Consider the following 21,016-nt stretch of genomic DNA (forward strand, 5'->3'; position numbering starts at 1 on the left):
GAAATAGACTTATTCATTTACTCATATCATACTTGGATGTCTTTGCGTGGTCATATGAGGACATGCCAGGCCTTGATCCCTCTATAGTTCAGCATCATCTGCCCATCCTGCCACATGCCAGACCAGTTAAGCAGAAATTGAGGCGATTACACCCACGTTGGAGTCTGCAGGTGAAAGAGGAGATTCAGAAACAACTCAGTGTTGGATTTATATCACTGGTTGAGTATCCAGAGTGGTTGTCTAACGTTGTCCCTGTTCCAAAAAAGGACGGCAAAGTCAGGGTTTGTGTTGATTGCAGGGACCTTAATAAAGCCAGCCCTAAAGATGACTTTCCTCTCCCACACATTGATCTGTTGGTCGATGGCACCGCAGGCCATTCGATGTTGTCCTTCATGGATGGATTTTCAGGGTATAATAAGATTTTGATGGCTTCAGAGGATATGGAAAAGACAACCTTTATTACTGAGTGGGGAACTTACTGTTACAGGGTTATGCCATTTGGATTGAAGAATGCTGGAGTCACTTATCAGCGAGCCACCACTACTTTATTTCATGACATGATGCATAGGGATGTTGAGGTGTATGTCGATGATATGATTGTGAAATCCCAAGGCAGAGCAGATCACCTAGTGACTCTAGAGAGATTTTTTGAGAGGATTCAAAAATTCAGATTGAGGCTGAATCCTAAGAAGTGCACTTTTGGAGTAACTTCTGGGAAATTGTTAGGGCATATGGTCAGTGAGCGAGGCATAGAGGTTGACCCAGATAAGATCAAAGCCATACTTGACATGCTTGTGCCAAGGACTAAGAAAGAGATCAGGGGTTTTCTGGGTAGGTTACAGTACATCAGTCGATTCATAGCTAGATTGACAGACATATGTGAGCCTATTTTTCGTCTATTGAGAAAGAACCAACCTACAGTTTGGAATGATGATTGTCAGCTTACGTTTGAGAGGATTAAGGAGTATTTGCTTTCTCCTCCTGTTTTAGTGCCTTCCATGCCAGGGCGTCCACTTCTTTTATATTTGTCAGTTTCAGACATGGCCTTTGGGTGTATGCTAGCTCAGCTGGATGACTCAGGAAAGGAGCGAGTTATCTACTATCTGAGTAAGAGGATGCTGGAATATGAGATGAGATATGTTATGATTGAACGCTTTTTCTTAGCGCTAGTATGGGCTACTAGGAGGTTGAGGCATTACATGACAGAGTATTCAGTGCACTTGATTTCCCGTCTTGATCCATTGAGATACTTGTTTGATAGACCTGCTTTGGCTGGTAGACTGATGAGATGGTTAGTGCTTCTTACAGAATTTGATATTCATATGTCTCTCAGAAGTCCATTAAGGGAAGCTGATTCGTGCCCAATTGGTGTATCAGCTGATTCGTGTCCAGCTGGTGCTCCTTGATTGAGGGAGTAATCAACAAAATTTATAACCTATTACACCATGAACTAGGGTAGCAAAGACAAAACTACTATAGCATAGTGGCTCTAGGATCGTTCACTGGGATGGGTTTTCACTTTGCAAATGATATTAATTCAAAGCTGAATTGGTGCCTTTTCATTTCAAGGTTAACTTTAAAAGAAAACATAAAGATGTTTGAATGAAAAAGGTTCGGTTTTAAACTAACCAAAAATAGTAACTGATTTTACTTACAAAGAAAAGTGTTTCTTGGAGTTTCAGATCACTAGGCTCAAATTCCTCATACAAAAAGGGAATTCTAGTCACTTGTTTCTTTTCCTCGCATTAGAGAATTAACATATAGTTCCTTCTCCAACCGGTATTGTACAGATGCTTCCCATTAATGGGTTCAAACACTAAATCCCTCTCACTGATGCACCTTGCAATGGCTCATACCTCTCACCTAGCACTTGCCATTCAAGGTGATTTTAACCTTGGATTACCCGTCAAAAGCTTGTAAGAGATAACTAATGGATGTCTCCTTGGAGTCCAAAAGCTTACCAAGTGTTGGCTATTCTAGAAAATCCTACCTTCAAACCACCTCCCAAAAGCTCGCAAGAGATAAACTAGTGAATCTCCATGGACGGAGATCACTTGCCTTACCAAGTGTTGGCTCAGGTGAATTGAAGGCGTTTTAAGTTAACTAAAAAAAATAAAAACCATTAACGGGTCACACTTTCTCTTCATTAAAAAGTAAAACAACAAAACTTCCAATTTTTCATTCGGAAACTAACCCGGCTTTCTTCAATCCAAGAGACGAAGAGCCTAGCCTCTCATCCTCTGGGGAAAAATCCTCAGAGTTTGATTGGCTAGAAAGAAAAATAACGAGAAAACAAAAAAATATATATAAAAACCAGAGCAAGTGCTCTGTAAAATATATTCCTTACTATTACAAAAGGTTGTCTCTGAGAACAGGCTCTCGGAGAGATATATATAAAGAAAATTACAAAACAAAATATCTAAGGTTATTCACCCCTTTTCCAAACTTAATAACTAAGGAATCCTATAATTGGTGGGTTACAAGGAGAAAATGGGGATTTAGACATAAAAAATCTGAAGCAAAAGATCCAAAAGTGTTGATCACAAATATCGGGAAACTTCAGGAGAAATTCCACAGCACTGTGCAAAATGGCTGCGAAATCATTTCGCAGCAAAAGGGTGATTTCGCAGTCGTGCAAAATTCTTCCTTCAGCTTGGAGTGATTGGATTCCAATGGCTGTAACTCCTTCATTTCAACTCCAAATTGCATACCGTTTTAAGCATTGGATTGTTGACTTCCTGAGCTTCGAAACGACATATAGCATGCATAAATTGGACTCCAGAAAGTGCTCCAAAAGTGGCTGACATGACTGTCATCAAGAATGCTTCATGGCAGATTTCTCTTTGCTTCCCCTCCTTGCATTCCGGATTTGCTTATGGCAAAGGACTTCAAAGCTTCGGTTCTTCATGTTTCTAAGCTTTCCATGGTTTTGCCATGGATTCCAAATAACTCTCCTCAATCTCGAATTGCTTTGGTGATAAAAAAGCTATCAAAACACCAAAACTTAACACAAATTGATTAGAAGTGCTTGCAAAGGTCCTTAATATGTTAATTGGGTTAAAAGGCAATAACTACTACTCAAAAGTGTTTAAAAGAGTTAATTACAAGCTATCAAATAGCACTTTTTGAGTAGTAATCAGAAGTGTTGTTGCGGATCATTTAGCGTCCTTACCAATAATTGAGAGTAGGCCAATTGATGATGATTTTCCAGATGAGGAGTTTGTCGCTATGACTAGGTTATCAGGATGGCGCATGTACTTCGATGGAGCAGCTAATCATTCAGGGTATGGGATAGGTGTTTTGTTGGTATCTCCTCAGGGTGATCACATCCCGAGATCTGTTCGTTTAACATTTCCTGATTACCATCCCACCACAAATAATATTGTTGAGTACGAGGCATGTATCCTCGGTTTAGAGACTGCATTAGAGCTTGGCATCATACATATGGATGTACTTGGTGATTCCAATCTAGTGCTCAGACAGGTTCGGGGTGACTGGAAGACCAGAGACGTGAAGTTGAAGCCATACCATGCCTACTTGGAGTTATTGATTGAGAAATTTGAAGAATTGAAATACATTCATCTCCCTAGAGCACATAATCAGTTTGCTGATGCTTTGGCTACCCTAGCTTCTACAGTTGATATTCCAACTAATGTGGTAGTTCGTCCTTTGCTGATTGAGACTAGATCTGCACCTGCATATTGTCATTTGATTGATGAGACAGAGGTCCAAGATGACCTACCATGGTTTCATGAGATTCGTCAGTTTCTTAGATCTGGCACATACCCTGAAGCTGCGACAGCCAAGGATCGGAGAGCATTGAGGTAGTTAGCCACTACATTTGTGATGTGTGGAGAGACCTTATACAGACGATCAGTTGATGGGATATTACTATTATGTTTGGATCGAGCCTCTACAGATCGAGTGATGAGAGAGGTTCATGCAGGAGTTTGTGGTCCTCATATGGGTGGACACATGTTAACTCGTAAGATCATGAGGGCTGGCTATTTCTGGTTGACCATGGAGACAGATTGTTGCCAGTTTGTTCAGAGATGCCCAGAGTGTCAGATGCATGGGGATCTTATTCATGTACCACCCTCAGAGTTACATGCTTTAACATCACCATGGCCATTCTCAGTATGGGGTATTGATATCATAGGAAAGATCTCGCCGAAATCTTCCAATGGTCATGAGTTCATCTTAGTAGCCATTGATTATTTTACCAAGTGGGTGGAAGCTGCATCATATGCGAAGTTGACATCTACTAGAGTTGCCAGTTTCATCAGGTCACACATCATTTGTCACTGCGGAGTTCCACACGAGTTGATTTCAAATAGGGGTGCACACTTTAGAGCTGAAGTCAAAACTTTGTTACAGAAGTATGGCATCCAACACCACATATCATCTGCATACAGGCCACAAACTAATGGAGCTGTAGAGGCTGCAAATAAGAACATTAAGAGAATTCTGAGAAAGATGGTCGAGACTTCTCGAGATTGGTCAAAGAAGCTTCCTTTTGCCTTATGGGCATATCGTACTTCTTTTCGCACTCCTACAGAAGCTACACCTTACTCCTTGGTGTATGGTATGGAGGCTGTTTTGCCAATCGAGATAGGGATGGGTTCTTTAAGAGTGGCTCTCGAGCAGCAGATTTCAGAGACAGAGTGGGCCCAGGCTCGATTTGATCAGCTTAACCTTTTAGATGAGAGGAGATTGAGAGCAGCAGATCATGTTCAGGCCTATCAGAGAAAAATGGCTCGTGCCTTCAAGAAAAGGGTCAAGCCTAGACCATTATATAAGGGGGATTTGGTTTTGAGGATGCTCAGAGGTTTGATTGGAGACCCTAGGGGGAAGTTCAGACCTAATTGGAGTGGACCTTACATTATTTGAGAGCTGACTCTGGAAGGGGCTGCATGGTTGACTGACCTAGATGGAAACCAATTTTTGGAGCCAACCAATGTGGAACAACTGAAGAAGTATTACGTTTAAGATCGTGGTCAAAGGATGGGTGGCCATCATTTCGATTAACCTTATACCTTATCGCACCCATTTCACATACATCCCGTTGCTAGCCCCTTGAGCCCCACAAGTACATTAAAGCCTTTCATTCTTATAGCTCTGCTTACCTTTCATCACCTGGGTAGAGGCCCTTGGTTGTGTATGAATGTTTTACTTGAATAGTCTCGTGAGTTTTAACTCTTTGATCTATTTTCATTTTTCTTGTCATCATCCTTTACTATTCTACTTCTATTATGTTTCATTATTGTTCATTTTCCATCTACTTTCGTGTTTTGTCTTTCCTTGCTTCGTCTCATTCTCTTTATTTTCTCTAGTTGATGACTTTTCACATTTTTTGGTGCATCAAGGTAGTCATGTCACACCCTTCATTCCATCTGTTGACTTTGATCTGGATACCTTAGCTTGAGAGGTGACCTTAGGGTGAGGGTTTTATATACATGTCAGTGATTGGAGTCGACATACTTTTGGGGGTTGGTGTATGATTCATATTTTCATTGAGGATTGGAGAGAGTTTATTCATTTCTATTCTTTGCTCATTGGGGTTTCGGCTTATTGATACTAGTGTTAAAAAAAAAAAAAAAAAGCAAAAAAAAGCAAAAAAAAAAAAAAAAAAAAGTTGTGACAATAAGTTTGTTTATGGTAGCATATTACACTGGGCATTCATTGATGTTTGAGGGCTGTTCATTGAGTCATCTATCATTGAGCTCGTATGTGAGCCTTTTCGAGAGCATCCCGTTCCTTGCGTTACTCATGTTTTCTGAGTAACAATAGTTTGGTGAGAGTTTTGTGAGATCCTTCGCTTCATGGATCAGGATTAGTATACATTGGGTGTGAGGATTGGGTAACCTATCACTTGGATTTCCGAATCACTGTCTTCACTACCATTCCATCTTTGGTGGTATGATTTTCCTTGGTTGCACTAATATGAGTTGGTCATCATCCTCTGTACCTTCTCGCTTCTCTCATTCATTTTCGATCATCTCTTTTCGTGGTGATTATTCCATATTTATTCCTTTCTTACATTGATACATGTCTTCGTTTTATTAGCCTCTTCATATCCATTACATATCGCATTGAAAACCTGACCACTTCCTTTTCTCTTATAGTTCGTCATTGACACTTCCATTGTTTGTTGTCGAGTTAGTTGGCCCACGAGATTACCTTACACATCACATCTTACACATGAGGGTATTGGGTTTGATCATTGGATACTTGAGCCTAGTTTCCTTTCATTTCTTTTACCTTATTACCCTAAGCCTACATTACGGTCCGTGTCGTAAGATGATAACCCGCTCTTGGTAGCTTGGCATGTAAGGGTATCAACAAAATTTATACCTAAGGTCCTTACACTAAAGTAGCAAAGCTACTATAGCATAGTGGCTCTAGGATCGAACACTAGGAAGGGTTTTTACTTTAACTGGTGAAGTTCGGAGGATGGAGTGAACTTTTCTTAATAAAAATTAGGTTAAGATGAAAACATAAAAAGATGAAGGTGTTGTAAACTAAACTAACATGAAAATAGGTTAAAAGATGGAAAAAGAAGTTTCTCAAATCTTTGGATAGCCATGCTTAACTCACTGTGTAAAAATGGAGATTTTGGGACTTTTCACCTCGAGTTGGGGAAGCAACTAAGGTGATGCTTACTTCCCGAACCGGTATGAGTTTAACAACTGAGTTTTAGTCCTTGAAAACTTACAAAAAGGGTAGTTGAACCTCATAAATGCTCTTTTATTGATATAGGTCATCTCATCAACTTGCAATACAATGGCTCGTAGGAGATAACTAATGAACGTCAATGGATGTAACAATAAGAATCCACTGAGACCAAAAGGTTATCAAGTATTGGCCATTCAAAGCAAGTCAGAGGGATTAAAAGCTTTACTTTGAATGAAAACATTTATGACTCTCAGCTACTAACATTTATGGCTTAGAAATCTCCATCCTGACACAGGAGCTTCACATGGCATCCATTACTTCAAGAAACTAAAAGGTTTTATCCTCTCATCCTTGGGGATTTCATCCTCCAAGGATGTTTGGTTACTAAGAAAATGAGAAAGAAAAGAGAAAAGAAGCTTCTGAACAAAAGTGCTCTTATAACTTATAAAGTTACAGGTTACAAGATATTTTTGTCTGAGGCTCTTCACCTCTATTTAAAGACAATAACAAGCTAAATTACAAGAGCTATTACAAAAGCAACCTTTTCATTGGTTGATTACAAGGGTAAAATAGGTATTTACAAAGCTAAAAATGAAGCAAAATATCTTGGAGAACCGGCAGTGGAATATCATCAACAGCGTCTCAAAACAGGGGATTTCAAAGGCATTTTTGCAAGGGGAAAGATGAAGGGTCCAAATTTCGCAAGGTGGTTCTTCATGGTGCGAAATGGACAAATTTCGCACCATGAAGAAAATCTCCTTGCGAAATGGTGTTCCCATGGCTTGATGCAGTTATCTTCTGAAGGCTATATCTTCCTCATTTCAGCTCCAAATCGTACACGGTTTGAAGCGTTGGATTCTTGAATTCCTGAGCTTTGAAATGGTATATAGTATGTAGAAAATGGACTTTGGAAAGTGCTCCAAAAGTTCGAAAGAAGACTACAGCTGCTATCCTCTGTTTTCTTCACTCTGTTTTCCTCTTCTCCATTGTTCTTTCCTTGCATACTTTGAACGACTTTGGCAAAGGGCTATAGAGTTCCAAAGCTTGGTTCTTCATGAATTTGAACTTCCAAAAGCTTTGCCATGAACTATATACAGCTCTCCCTCATTCTTGGATTGCTTTGGTGTAGCTAAAAGCTATAAAAAACACCAAAACTTAACACAATTTGATTAGAAACGATTGCAAGGGTCCTTAACATGTCAATTGAGTTAAAAGGTAATAATTACTACTCAAGGGTGTTTAAAAGAGCTAATTACAAGCTACAAAATAGCATGTTTTGAGTAGTAATCACTCCCCCCAACCGACATATTGCTAGTCCCTTAGCAATGAGGAGAGAAAAACTAAGCAAACATAATAATATACATAAAAGAGGTCATGCAAATCACTCTAAAAAATAATTGAGTGGCATGACTGATATCAAAACACATCTCACATGGTGAACTAAAGATATGAAGATTCAAAATGCAATAGGAGTTGTCAAAGCTAAAACTTAAACAAAAAGTACAAAGAGTGGAGATTATGCAATTAAGTATCAAAAGAATCTCTACTCTCAAGGTTCCAGATCAAACTCTTCCATAATGAGCTAAGTGTTAATGAGATTAGCTTCCGGATATAGTATGTACAACTATCCTCTCCCCCCAACCTAAGCTTTTCTCGAACATTGGCAAAATTAACCAACTCTTAATAGGTTAGGAACACACCTTCTTATTCACAATTCTTTTTACTCACTAAGCTTAACCAATTCACCTATGCAGCAAGCAGAGGATTGATGACTCCCAACCAATCAAGGTTTAGGGCATCGGGTTTTAAAGGCTTTCGCCACCCCTTCGGATCATGCTTAGGTTTCAAGGAAAGAATAGAAGCTTATTTATTTTTTATTTATTTTTTTTTTAAGACTCATTGGTCTTTTTGAGGTGGCCCAACACTATTAAAAAGAAGTTAAGTAATGAACCAAGTCAAAATTTTCCTAAGCTTAGAGGGTGAGAAAGTTTTACATCATATATCCGGGATCTAATGTGCACGGTGTGTGTAAAGCTTGAAATGGAAGAAATAAGTTCGAAATCAAAGAGGGCTTCAATAGATTATCAACTTTGAAAGCATAAAACAAACTCTAAGACATAAGTAATTAAGTTAAAACTCGACTTATCCTATTTTATTTTGAGAAATTATCTTTAACAACCATAGAGAATGAAACAAAAAATTTTGAAAAAGGGCAAAAACTACTAAATCAACAAAATAACTAACTAAAATAGGAATTACTTACTTCCTTAACTCTCCCCCCAACCGAGATGAACATTGTCCCCAATGTTTCTATTGAAAAAGACGAGGAAGGAATGATATACCTTATGGTGATGTGGTATTCAAAGCGTGTGAGTGCATCCACATGATTCAAAAACCATAAGAAACGTGAGAGAGGAAATAAGATACAAAAAATGATGCTTATATAAACTGAGAGAGTTGAGTACAAGATATAAGCATGAGGTACATACAATCTCATAATATAAAACACGTACATATACAAAAAACATATACAAAATGGAGATAGAAATATTCAATCATGGATGTGGCTCCTGAGGTGGAGGAGGTGATATGCCCAGGTGATGGTGGATCTGAGAGAGCATGGCGGAGTGTTGGTCCAGGATAGCTGTTTGCTGAGCCTGACGTGTCTGTATGGTATCCATCTGTCGTCTGATGGCTTGTATCTCACGGACTAAGGTAGCTTGAGAGGCGCTCAATGAGTGAAAGGACGACATGAGAGCTCTGAACTCTGTAGCGGAGACAGTGATGGACGGCCTGACTGAACACTCAGCATAGGCTGGAGCAGGAGTGACTGGTCGTGTGGGAGTATCAGTAGTGCAAGTCACTGGAGCAGGTACTGAAGAAGAAGGCTCTGTGGTATGTGGGTCTTGCTCTGGTGATGTCTGTACTGTAGGTGCTGAGGCTGCTGGAAACTCGGGAGGCGCTGGAGAAGCTGGTGGCGCGGGAGTTAATGGTCTAGGGATACCCTGGTCCATGGGTGAGCGGTCTAAGAACTGGGTCCAACTCTCACTGGTAAAGAGCTCTCGACAATGATGACGGCGCTCTAGGTGGGGTTGAGAAGGGTATCTCATATCCTCTAAGACCTGAGAGATTAGCCTTGGAAATAAAAGTGGAATAATACCAGCTCTGCGTAGGCACTTCCTATGCACCTTCTCCTCAAAATAGGTAAGAGCAGCCATGACTAGATGGTGGGGTCCAAAGTAGAATCCCTCAGAGATGCGGTAAAGCGCATCTAGGATAGCACCTCTCCTCTGGACTACATGCTGGAGTGGAAAAAGATTGGTGCGGAGCACCAAATCGATAAGTAACATCCGTGGAGGAAGCTCCCTCCTCAAAATGGTCTTACCAGTGACTCTACCTCCTGATAAGGTAGACACCATGTCGGGCTCTGAATACTGAGACTAATGCCGGAAGGAACCAAGGTCCTTAGGGATAGGCGGAAAATGCATAGAGGCGGCTATATCTCGGGCCTCTAAAATACCATGCTGGCCATCAATCACAAAATGAATGGCTATGGGGTCCTGGACGCCTCTAGTAGTCATAGTCTGGTAGAAATCTAAGACTACCCTAGGGTAATAGAAGGACCTAGGAGTCATAAATGGCTTGATGTGGTACCTCTGCAGAAGGCGGTATGACTCCTCTAGCTCTGGTAATAGGCGGAGAGTCATCTGCTCCATACAGATCTCCTCGTGAAATGGCCTATCTCTGATATCCGTGTTGCTTGGGAGGGGTGGCCCTACTATCATAGGCCGCTTGAGGACCTCTGCTAGGTGTGAAGAGCCTGGGATAGTAGATGCTGGCGGTGATGGAGGGGCTTTGGAGGACTCGCCTGGTCCTGAAATCTGAGTCCTCTTATGTGGAGGACTGCTCACAAGGGGTGGCACTGGTGCCCTGGAAGACCAAGATGATCGTCTGGTCCCATACCCGTGCTGAGTAGAGGGAACTGGGGTCTGGGCAGGCTGAGATGGTGTAGAACGACCACCTCTCTGTGAGTGGGCCCCATGCTGACTAGCTGAAGAGGATGCCCCCCGTGTCCGTGCCATGGTATAAATACTGAAATAAGACTGAAAAGCACGAAAAATATAGCATCCCAAGGGTAAAGTGTCAAAAATACAGTTGAAATGGTAACCAGTGCAAAATTTGCAAGGCATGAATAGTGGTTGCTAAATTTGGCAACGGGCACTATTCACGCAGCACTATTCATCTTCTTCTCCAATGCTTACTTTGAATTTGAATTTTCATTTTAACGGTTTAAAATTCAGAAAAAGGGTATGGTTTTAATGGAAACATGATTCTAAATGAAATGGAGTAAGTTTGGGAGCCTAAAACACATTGCAAGATAGAGATTTTTGCAAAAATGGTGGCCGGCCATGTGGGTCTTTGATTTGAAAAAATGGATTTTTGAAATGGTTTTAATGGATGAAAATGCATGTTTATGGTTCCTAAAACATAGAAATGACATAACAAGCAATTTAAGGAGCCAAAAATGGAGAAAAATGAAAAATTACTCACCTTGGAACAATGAAGCACGCGGCCTAGAGAGGAAATGCAAGGTGAATAGTGTTTTGTGCATGAAAAATGAAGTTGAGAAGGCTTTAAAAAGGGTTTTTGGTCATGAAATTTTTTTGAAAATTTTGTCTAAGTACGGGGATGAACTGAGGAGTGTTAAAACTAGAAAATTGAAGTTTGAAAATGAATTTAAAAAGAATCAAATCCTTGGTAAGCATGAAGAAAAAATTTCGTAAGGTGAATATTCACCTTGCCAAATTTTCGCACTGCCTACTCCCCTAAAAAAAAACCAATCCTGAGAGGTTGCATTTTGATATTTGCTTTGAAAACAATTTCGCAAGTTGAAAAATGACTTGCGAAAATTTTCGCACTGGTTACCCTTTGCGAAAGTGCAATCCCGAGAGGTTGCATTTTGCATCTTGCCAAAATGTGCATTTCACAAGGTGAATTTCACCTTGTGAAATGGGCTTTTAAGCTTGGACTTAGATATATTTCTCCCCTATTTCACCTTTCTCTCCACATTTGTGAGCTTGTGAGCTTTCGTACCTGCTATTGGACATCAAAGCTCCATTAAAAACATAAAAAATCAAAATCAAAACTAAGAAACCTAAACAAAATATGTGCAAAAGTATTAAAAATGCAAAGTAAACAAGAATGTAATACTCAAATTAAAACAAAAAGAGATGAGCACTTAGCTTTTCATTCTAAGCTCATCAACTTACCACACTTTCTCAAGGATGTGATGGGTCATGGAGGATGAGTACCTCCTTGTCACGGGAAAATGGCTCGATGTAGGGCTTGAGTCTTTGCCCATTTACCTTGAAGGTCTTTTCACTTTTTGAGTTGAGTAACTCAATTACTCCATGTGAGTGTACTTGGTGGATGACAAAAGGCCCTACCCACCTTGATTTGAGCTTTCCCGGAAATAGGTGAAGCTCAGAGTCATATAGCAAGGCTCTTTGTCCTTTGAAAAATTTTTTCTTGGTCACCAACTGATCATGCCATCTCTTTAGCTTTTCCTTAGCTATTTTTGAGTTGAGATAGGCATCATTTCTCAATTCCTCAAGCTCATTCAAATCCAAACTCCTCTTTAGCCCAGCCTTAGTTAAATCCATGTTGAGCTTTTTAATGGCCCACCATGCCTTGAACTCAATCTCAACGGGAAGATGGCAAGCTTTGCCATAAACAAGACGGTACGGTGACATCCCAAGGATAGTCTTATAAGCCGTCCTATACGCCCATAGGGAATCAAGGAGCTTAACAGACCAATCTTTCCTATTGGTGTTCACCACCTTCATCAAGATGTTCTTAATTTCCCGGTTGGCTAGCTCTACTTGGCCACTCGTCTGAGGATGATAAGGTGTAGCTACCTTATGCTTAACTCCGTACTTGGCCAAAAGAGCTTCAAAGGGCTTGTTGCAAAAGTGAGTGCCTCCATCACTGATGATTGCTTTAGGCACTCCAAACCTCGAGAAGATGTTTTCTTTTAGGAACTTGAGAACCACTTTGTGATCATTGGTTCTACAGGGTATAGCTTCAACCCACTTTGAAACATAATCAACTCCTACCAAGATGTAGGAGTGGCCAAAAGACATAGGGAAAGGTCCCATGAAGTCTATGCCCCAAACATCAAAAAGATCACTATCAAGATGGGTTCAAAGGCATCATGTTTCTCCTTGAAAGCTTGCCTAGTCTTTGGCACTTATCACATCCTTTACTTACCTCATGGGCATCCTTAAAAAGTGAGGGCCACCAAAAGCCCGATTGAAGAACTCTCATTGCCGTCTTTTGAGAGGCAAAGTGGCCTCCACATGCATTCTCATGGCAATGAGATAGGATCCCATGCTTCTCTTGTTCAGGCACACACTTCCTTATAATTTGGTCCGCACAATACTTGAAGAGAAAAGGCTCCTACCAATAATATGCATGGACCTTGGCAAAGAAATTCTTCTTGTCCTGAAAGAGCTTCATTCACTTGGTATTTCTCCCGTGACCAAGTAATTGGCAATGTGTGCAAACCATGGCACTTCCTCCACAAGCATCAAGGATTCCTTAGGGAAGTCATCATTTATGGGAAGTCCATGGGTGTCATGAGCGATGTTGAGCCTTGACAAGTGGTCAGCTACCACATTCTCAACACCTTTCTTATCTCTAATATGGAGGTTGAACTCTTGAAGCAAAAGGATCCACCTAATCAACCTAGCCTTGGAATCTTGCTTGGTTAGCAAATACTTCAAAGCTGAATGATCCGTGAATACCACAATGGAAGACCCTATCAAATAAGCTCTGAACTTATCTAAAGCATACACCACAGCAAGTAATTCATTCTCAGTGGTGGTGTAATTCCTTTGAGCATCATTCAAAGACTTGCTTGCATAGTAGATCACATAAGGTTTACCATCTACTCTTTATCCCAAAACAGCCCCAATGGCATAATCACTTGAGTCACACATCACTTCAAATGGCAACTCCCAATTTGGTGCTCTCACAATGGGCGCTGATGTCAAGAATTGCTTAAGAAGCTCAAAACTCCTTTGACATTTATCATCCCACTCAAACTTGGCATCCTTCACCAATAATTCACAAAGAGGTTTGGCAATCTTGGAAAAATCCTTTATAAACCTCCTATAGAACCCGGCATGCCCAAGGAATTGCCTTATTCCTTTTACATTGGTGGGAGGTGGCAACTTCACAATTAGTTCCACCTTAGCTCTATCTACCTCTATACCCTTCTTTGAGATTACGTGCCCAAAAACAATACCTTGATTTACCATAAAATGACACTTCTCCCAATTGAGTACGAGGTCTTTCTCTATGCATCTTTTCAAAACATCTTCAAGATGTGACAAACAATCCTCAAAAGAAGTCCCATACATAATTATGTCATCCATGAAGACTTCCATGATTCGTTCAACCATGTCACTGAAGATGCTAAGCATGCATCTTTGGAAGGTAGCAGGAGCATTGCATAATCGAAAAGGCATCCGCCTATAAGCATAGGTGTCGAATGGACAAGTGAAGGTAGTCTTTTCCTGGTCCTCCACATCAATCTCTATTTGAAAATACCCGGAATACCCATCCAAGAAGCAATAAAAAGGATGCCCAGATACTCTCTCAAGGACTTGATCCATGAAAGGTAAAGGGAAGTGATCCTTTCTCGTTATTGTGTTCAGCTTCCTGTAGTCAATGCACACCCTCCAACCAGTTGTGAGGCGTGTGGACACTTCATCTCCATTTTCTCCCTTGACTACGGTTATCCCGGACTTCTTTGGAACAACTTGGGTTGGACTCACCCAAGTGCTATTTGAAATGGGGTAAATGATGCCCGCTTGAAGAAGCTTCAACACTTCAGCCCTTACTACCTCTTGCATATGAGGATTCAATCTCCTCTGTGGCTGACGAGTTGGCTTAGCTCCCTCCTCCATATAAATATGGTGCGTGCAAATCAATGGGCTTATCCTCTTCAAATCAGAAATTTACCATCCGATGGCCTTCTTGTGCTTTATAAGGATTCTTAAAAGATTGTCCTCTTGTGAAACGGTTAAAGAAGAAGAAATTACCACCGGGGCTTTATTGCCTTCCTCCAAGTAAGCATACTTCAACTCGGCAGGAAGGGTCTTCAATTCAAGCTTAAGGATTGCATCCTTAGCTTCTTTCATCTCTTCCTCATCCTTGAACAAAGGGAGGATCACTGGCTTTTGTCTTCAGTTTAACATAACGACATTCATTCCCATGGCTTTCATCTGGATTCTCTTCAAACTGATCAAGCATACTCTGATTACAATGCTCCTCCACCAGGGTATCTATCATACACACTTCTTCTGGGCCCTCATCTTCTTCAGGATGGATGTGCTTTTGACATAGATGGAAGATGTTGAGTTCCAATGTCATATTCCCAAAAGTGAGTTGCATGACCCCATTCCTACAATTGATGATTGCATTGGATGTTGCAACGAATGGTCTTCCAAGGATGATTGGAACATAGTTGATCCCTTTGACAATGGGATCCGTATCAAGCACCACAAAATCTACTGGATAGTATAATTTGTCAACTTGAACCAATACATCCTCTATTACCCCCTGGGGATTTTCACTGATCGGTCAGCTAAGGATAGGGTGATCGATGTTGGCTTGAGTTCTCCCAACCCCAGCTCCTTGTATACAGAGTATGGAAGCAAGTTAACACTTGCCCCCAAATCAAGCAATGCCTTCTCCACTTGGGTTCCTCCAATATTGACTGAGATTGTAGGACACCCCGGATCTTTGTATTTGATTGGAGACTTGCATTGGATTATATCACTCACTTGCTCGGTTAGGAAGGCTTACTTTGTAACATTGAGTCCTCTTTTCACAGTGCACAAGTTCTTCAAAAACTTTGCATATGTGGGTACTTGCTTGATCATATCAAGTAAAGGAATATTCACCTTCACTTGTCTTAGCACATCACGAATCTCAGAAGCATTCTTGATCGGTTTCTTCCCACGCAAGGCTTGAGGAAATGGAGGAGGCATGTGCTTCTTCATCATGCCTTCCTTTAAAAGAATTTGAGGTTCCTCACCCATGCTAGGAATGATGCTTTCTTTCATCTGAACTTCCTTTCCCTTTTGTTCTTTCTTCTTTTCTTCTTTTCTATCAGCCTTGTCTTCTTTGGCTTTCCTCTGATCATGCTCCGACTGATGCACTTCCTTACCACTTCTCAAAGTGATAATAGCTTGCACATCCCTCACCTTTGAAGAATCCTCATCTTTGGATTCCACTTCATGTATCCCCTTAGGATTTTGGTGAGGCTGAGAGGGAAACTTCCCTTTCTCATTGACAGTGTTCAAATTTGTGAGCCTTGAGATGGAATATTGGATGTTGTCAATTTTCTGAGACAACTCATTATGCATCCCATCTATCTTCTTGTTCAATGTACTCTCTACGTTGTCAATATTCTGATTTAGTTGAGAGTTGATGGATTTTTGCTCACTCACAAAGTCACCCATAACCTTGTTAAGACTTACGAGTGCTTGCTCAACTAAGGATTGACCTTGACTCTGTTGGCTTGATTGGGCTGGTGACTGATATGGGTTTGGCCTTGGCTTCCATGCAAAGTTTGGGTGGTTCCTCCAGCTAAAGTTGTACGTGTTGCCATAGGGAGCATTTGAATTTGGCTTCCATTGGCCAATCAGGTTAGCTTGTTCCCCGAACATTTCTCTTGCTGCTGGAATAGTGGGACATTCTTCCACCATATGTTCAAATGACTGACAGATGGAGCAAGGATTGGCTTGTTGTTGAGGTTCTGAAGTAGCTTGGACTTCGTGAACTTTTCTCAACTCCATTTCCTCTATTTTTCTAGCCATGGCAGCTATCTTGGCTTTCATCTCCATGTTTTCACTTAGCTTGTACATTCCCTCTCTTGACGTTTGCTGAACTGGCCTCTTCCCCATTTCTCTGCTATTGGGCTCATCCCATCCACGGGAAACCTCTGAGACATAACTTAGGAAATCCATAGCCTCCTCAGGGTTCTTGCTCATGAAATCACCCCCACACATTGTCTCCAATATCTGCTTCATTGAAGATGACATGCCATCATAAAAATAGCTCACCAAAAGCCATGTATCAAAGCCGTGGTGAGAACATGCATTGATGGCATCCATATACCTCTCCCAGCATTCATAAAATTTTTCATTCTCACGTGCTGAGAAGTTGGAGATTTGTCTCTTCAATCCATTCGTTCTGTGAGTAGGGAAAAACTTCTTCAAAAAATCAGCTTGAAGTTCTGTCCATGTTCTTATGCTTCTCGGCCTCAAAGAATTGAGCCATATCTTGGCTTTGTCCTTTAATGTGAATGGAAAGAGCATCAACCTCATAAGCTCAATAGTTGTTCCCCCTTCTTGAAAAGTATTGCACACATCTTCGAATTCCTTTATGTGCGCATATGGATTTTCACTTTCCATCCTATGGAAAGTAGGAAGCAGAGGCACGATGTGTGGCCTGATAATCAATTGCTCTATAGGAGGAATGATGCAAGATGGTGCACTCATCCTCAGAGGGTGCATCCTGTCCCTCATGGACCTATACAAGTTCGGATCATTCCCCTGCCCGTGTTGTGAATGTTGGTCCTTTGGCTGATTCTCCATGACTTCCAAAATAATCTCTAATTTAGTAGCTCGTGGAGTCTCTATCTGCACTAACCTTCCCTCTTGGTCTCTAATCCAATAGGGCATGCACGGATTCAGCTGGAACAAAACAAATAAACAAAACAAAGAAAAAGAAAAAAAAAAAAAGAGCATGCGGAAGGAAAAACAGGGTATGAAAAATAAACTAAAAATGAAAGTTAAAAGCTAAAAGAAACTTATCTAAACTAAGTTAAAAATGCTCTAAAACTAAAATAAAAAGCTAGTAAATGAAAAATGAGATAGAATTCACCTTACTCATGAGAAGTCTCACAAGTTACCTTCGGCTGATGTATTCACAGTGAAGTAGCACCCTCCCCGGCAACGGCGCCATTTGATAACCCGACTCTTGGTAGCTTGGCATGTAAGGGTATCAACAAAATTTATACCTAAGGTCCTTACACTAAAGTAGCAAAGCTACTATAGCATAGTGGCTCTAGGATCGAACACTAGGAAGGGTTTTTACTTTAACTGGTGAAGTTCGGAGGATGGAGTGAACTTTTCTTAATAAAAATTAGGTTAAGATGAAAACATAAAAAGATGAAGGTGTTGTAAACTAAACTAACATGAAAATAGGCTAAAAGATGGAAAAAGAAGTTTCTCAAAGCTTTGGATAGCCATGCTTAACTCACTATGTAAAAATGGAGATTTTGGGACTTTTCACCTCGAGTTGGGGAAGCAACTAAGGTGATGCTTACTTCCCGAACCGGTATGAGTTTAACAACTGAGTTTTAGTCCTTGAAAACTTACAAAAAGGGTAGCTGAACCTCATAAATGCTCTTTTATTGATATAGGTCATCTCCTCGACTTGCAATACAATGGCTCGTAGGAGATAACTAATGAACGTCAGTGGATGTAACAATAAGAATCCACTGAGACCAAAAGGTTATCAAGTATTGGCCATTCAAAGCAAGTCAGAGGGATTAAAAGCTTTACTTTGAATGAAAACATTTATGACGCTCAGCTACTAACATTTATGGCTTGGAAATCTCCATCCTGACACAGGAGCTTCACATGGCATCCATTACTTTAAGAAACTAAAAGGTTTTAGCCTCTCATCCTTGGGGATTTCATCCTCCAAGGATGTTTGGTTACTAAGAAAATGAGAAAGAAAGAGAAAAGAAGCTTCTGAACAAAAGTGCTCTTATAACTTATAAAGTTACAGGTTACAAGATATTTTTGTCTGAGGCTCTTCACCTCTATTTAAAGACAATAACAAGCTAAATTACAAGAGCTATTACAAAAGCAACCTTTTCATTGGTTGATTACAAGGGTAAAATAGGTATTTACAAAGCTAAAAATGAAGCAAAATATCTTGGAGAACCGGCAGTGGAATATCATCAACGTCTCAAAACAGGGGATTTCAAAGGCATTTTCGCAAGGGGAAAGATGAAGGGTCCAAATTTCGCAAGGTGAAAATTCACCTTGCCAAATTTTGGCATTTCACAAGGTGCCTAAATCCACCTTGTGAAATTTCGCAAGGTGGTTCTTCATGGTGCGAAATGGCCAAATTTCGTACCATGAAGAAAATCTCCTTGCGAAATGGTGTTCCCATGGCTTGATGCAGTTGTCTTCCAAAGGCCATATATTCCTCATTTCAGCTCCAAATCGTACACGGTTTGAAGCGTTGGATTCTTGACTTCCTGAGCTTTGAAATGGTATATAGCATGTAGAAAATGGACTTCGGGAAGTGCTCCAAAAGTGCGAAAGAAGACTAAAGCTGCTGTCCTCTATTTTCTTCACTCTGTTTTCCTTTTCTCCATTGTTCTTTCCTTGCATACTTTGAACGACTTTGCCAAAGGGCTATGGAGCTCCAAAGCTTGGTTCTTCATGAATTTGAGCTTCCAAAAGCTTTGCCATGAACTATATACAGCTCTCCCTCATTCTTGGATTGCTTTGGTGTAGCTAAAAGCTATAAAAAACACCAAAACTTAACACAATTTGATTAGAAACGATTGCAAGGGTCCTTAACATGTCAATTGAGTTAAAAGGTAATAATTACTACTCAAGGGTGTTTAAAAGAGCTAATTACAAGCTACAAAATAGCATGTTTTGAGTAGTAATCATAAGACCACCTTGAGACCATGAGATTAAATGTTATCTTTGACAGTCTCCAGTTGGGCAGGTCTTAACAATTGGTTGAAATATGGGTGTTGCTATGCTTTCCCTTATGGAAGATGCTTCGAGTGACATTTGGTTCCTCTTATGCTTAGTCTGATGATGGTAGGCAGAACCTGAGTATGAAGATAGTGTTTAATTGGAGATATCAGTCCTGTTTCTTTGACACACCAGATGCCTATACTGGGGCATATTACCCTCATCATGGGATTTTCCTAGTTGTGATTGTTTGTATGACTCCCACATCCATGATTTGTAGAGATGCTTGATTGGTAATGATAGACCCTTTTCATACACTACGCATCTACTCTGGTACACCTTGGCCCAGTACCTTGGGGCTTTCATCATATGAGCGTGTTATTTTTGTCTTAGGATGCTAAGAGTCGTTTGATTGTTAGGTGCACAAAGGGATAATCAATGTTTTTCGGTTATCTTGAGACTTGCTCATCAGATGCCATACTGGAGCATATCCCTTTCTTTTTTAGGTGAACTGATTGAAGTAGTAATGCATGGGCGGATGGTTTGTATTAATTACTTACTTCACGTGAGGATCATCTGTTACATTGGAGCATATTTCTCGCTTTGATGAGATGGATGGCTTTGTGCGTATTTATGATTCTCTATTCTACATGGGGGGATTGATGTCTCTATGATCAGTTTTCGCTTTCGTAGCCAGTTTATCTCCTTATATGAGCACATTCTTCACTTTTATAATTTGTGATATTGTGATTGGCTACATACGACATTGCTTGAGACTGAGATGGACCCCATCTAGAGGGAATGAAGAGTTTCTCAAGAGAGGATAAAGAGGGGGACTTAGGAGTTTGAAAAAAAAAAAAGAAGGAAGTGGGAGAGGTTTTGAGAAAAAACAGAGAGAACGGGAAAAAAAGAAAAAAAGAAAGAAAATAGGAGTTTGAGAGAAGTCTGAGAGGAGTAAGAGGGAAGGTTTTGAGAGAGAAAGAAAGAAAAAGTAAAAGAAAGAGCTGACAGGAGGAATCCGAGAAAAGAGGGAGGTAGCTGGAAACTGATATTTCATACAGCCAGAGAGGACTTCCGAGGTATGGATTTTATTATTCCTGCTGTTTAATTTGCATGCCATGTCACTCTCCTTTCTCTTTCATGATTCATGGATATTTTAAATTGCTTGAGAATAGACAGTGAAGAATGCTTGTTGTCCGTGGGAATCTAGTTCTGATATTTCTATTTACCATTGTTGCATGTTTGTTTTTACTTTCACCATCTTGCTCAGAAATATAATATGAATATGCAGTCTTAGTTTGGTTGTTGGATATTTTCTGGTTTGTGTCTCTATTTGACCTTGGACTCACCTGCTTCCATCCCACCAATCTGAGCTCATTGGCTATGACATGAAACGCTATTATGGGTAGTTCATTCCATCCCTTTTGTTATGTGCTCTATTTTCTGGGTGTTCGACCTTTGTTTCCGGATGTCTGGCCATGGAGAGTTGGACCCTGTGAATATGGGATGTTGAGAAGTCGTGGATGATCATGAGATGA

At 40.5% G+C, this 21,016-nt stretch overlaps 1 protein-coding gene across 1 annotated transcript; it reads left to right on the top strand.

Moving 5' to 3' along the window:
• Window positions 1-3,228: 3,228 nt before the first annotated feature.
• LOC117916981 lies at window positions 3,229-3,828 on the top strand. The gene has a single exon (XM_034833221.1). The coding sequence runs from the start codon at window positions 3,229-3,231 to the stop codon at window positions 3,826-3,828; it is 600 nt and encodes a 199-aa protein (XP_034689112.1).
• The last annotated feature ends 17,188 nt before the right edge of the window (window positions 3,829-21,016 follow it).

The sequence above is a fragment of the Vitis riparia genome, chromosome 6, assembly GCF_004353265.1.
Source record: "Vitis riparia cultivar Riparia Gloire de Montpellier isolate 1030 chromosome 6, EGFV_Vit.rip_1.0, whole genome shotgun sequence".
NCBI classification, from domain to species: Eukaryota; Viridiplantae; Streptophyta; class Magnoliopsida; order Vitales; family Vitaceae; genus Vitis; species Vitis riparia.

Bases quoted from the DNA above. Each gene is read 5' to 3' on its own strand.
- LOC117916981 (XM_034833221.1), top strand. From the start codon at position 3,229: ATGACTAGGTTATCAGGATGGCGCATGTACTTCGATGGAGCAGCTAAT.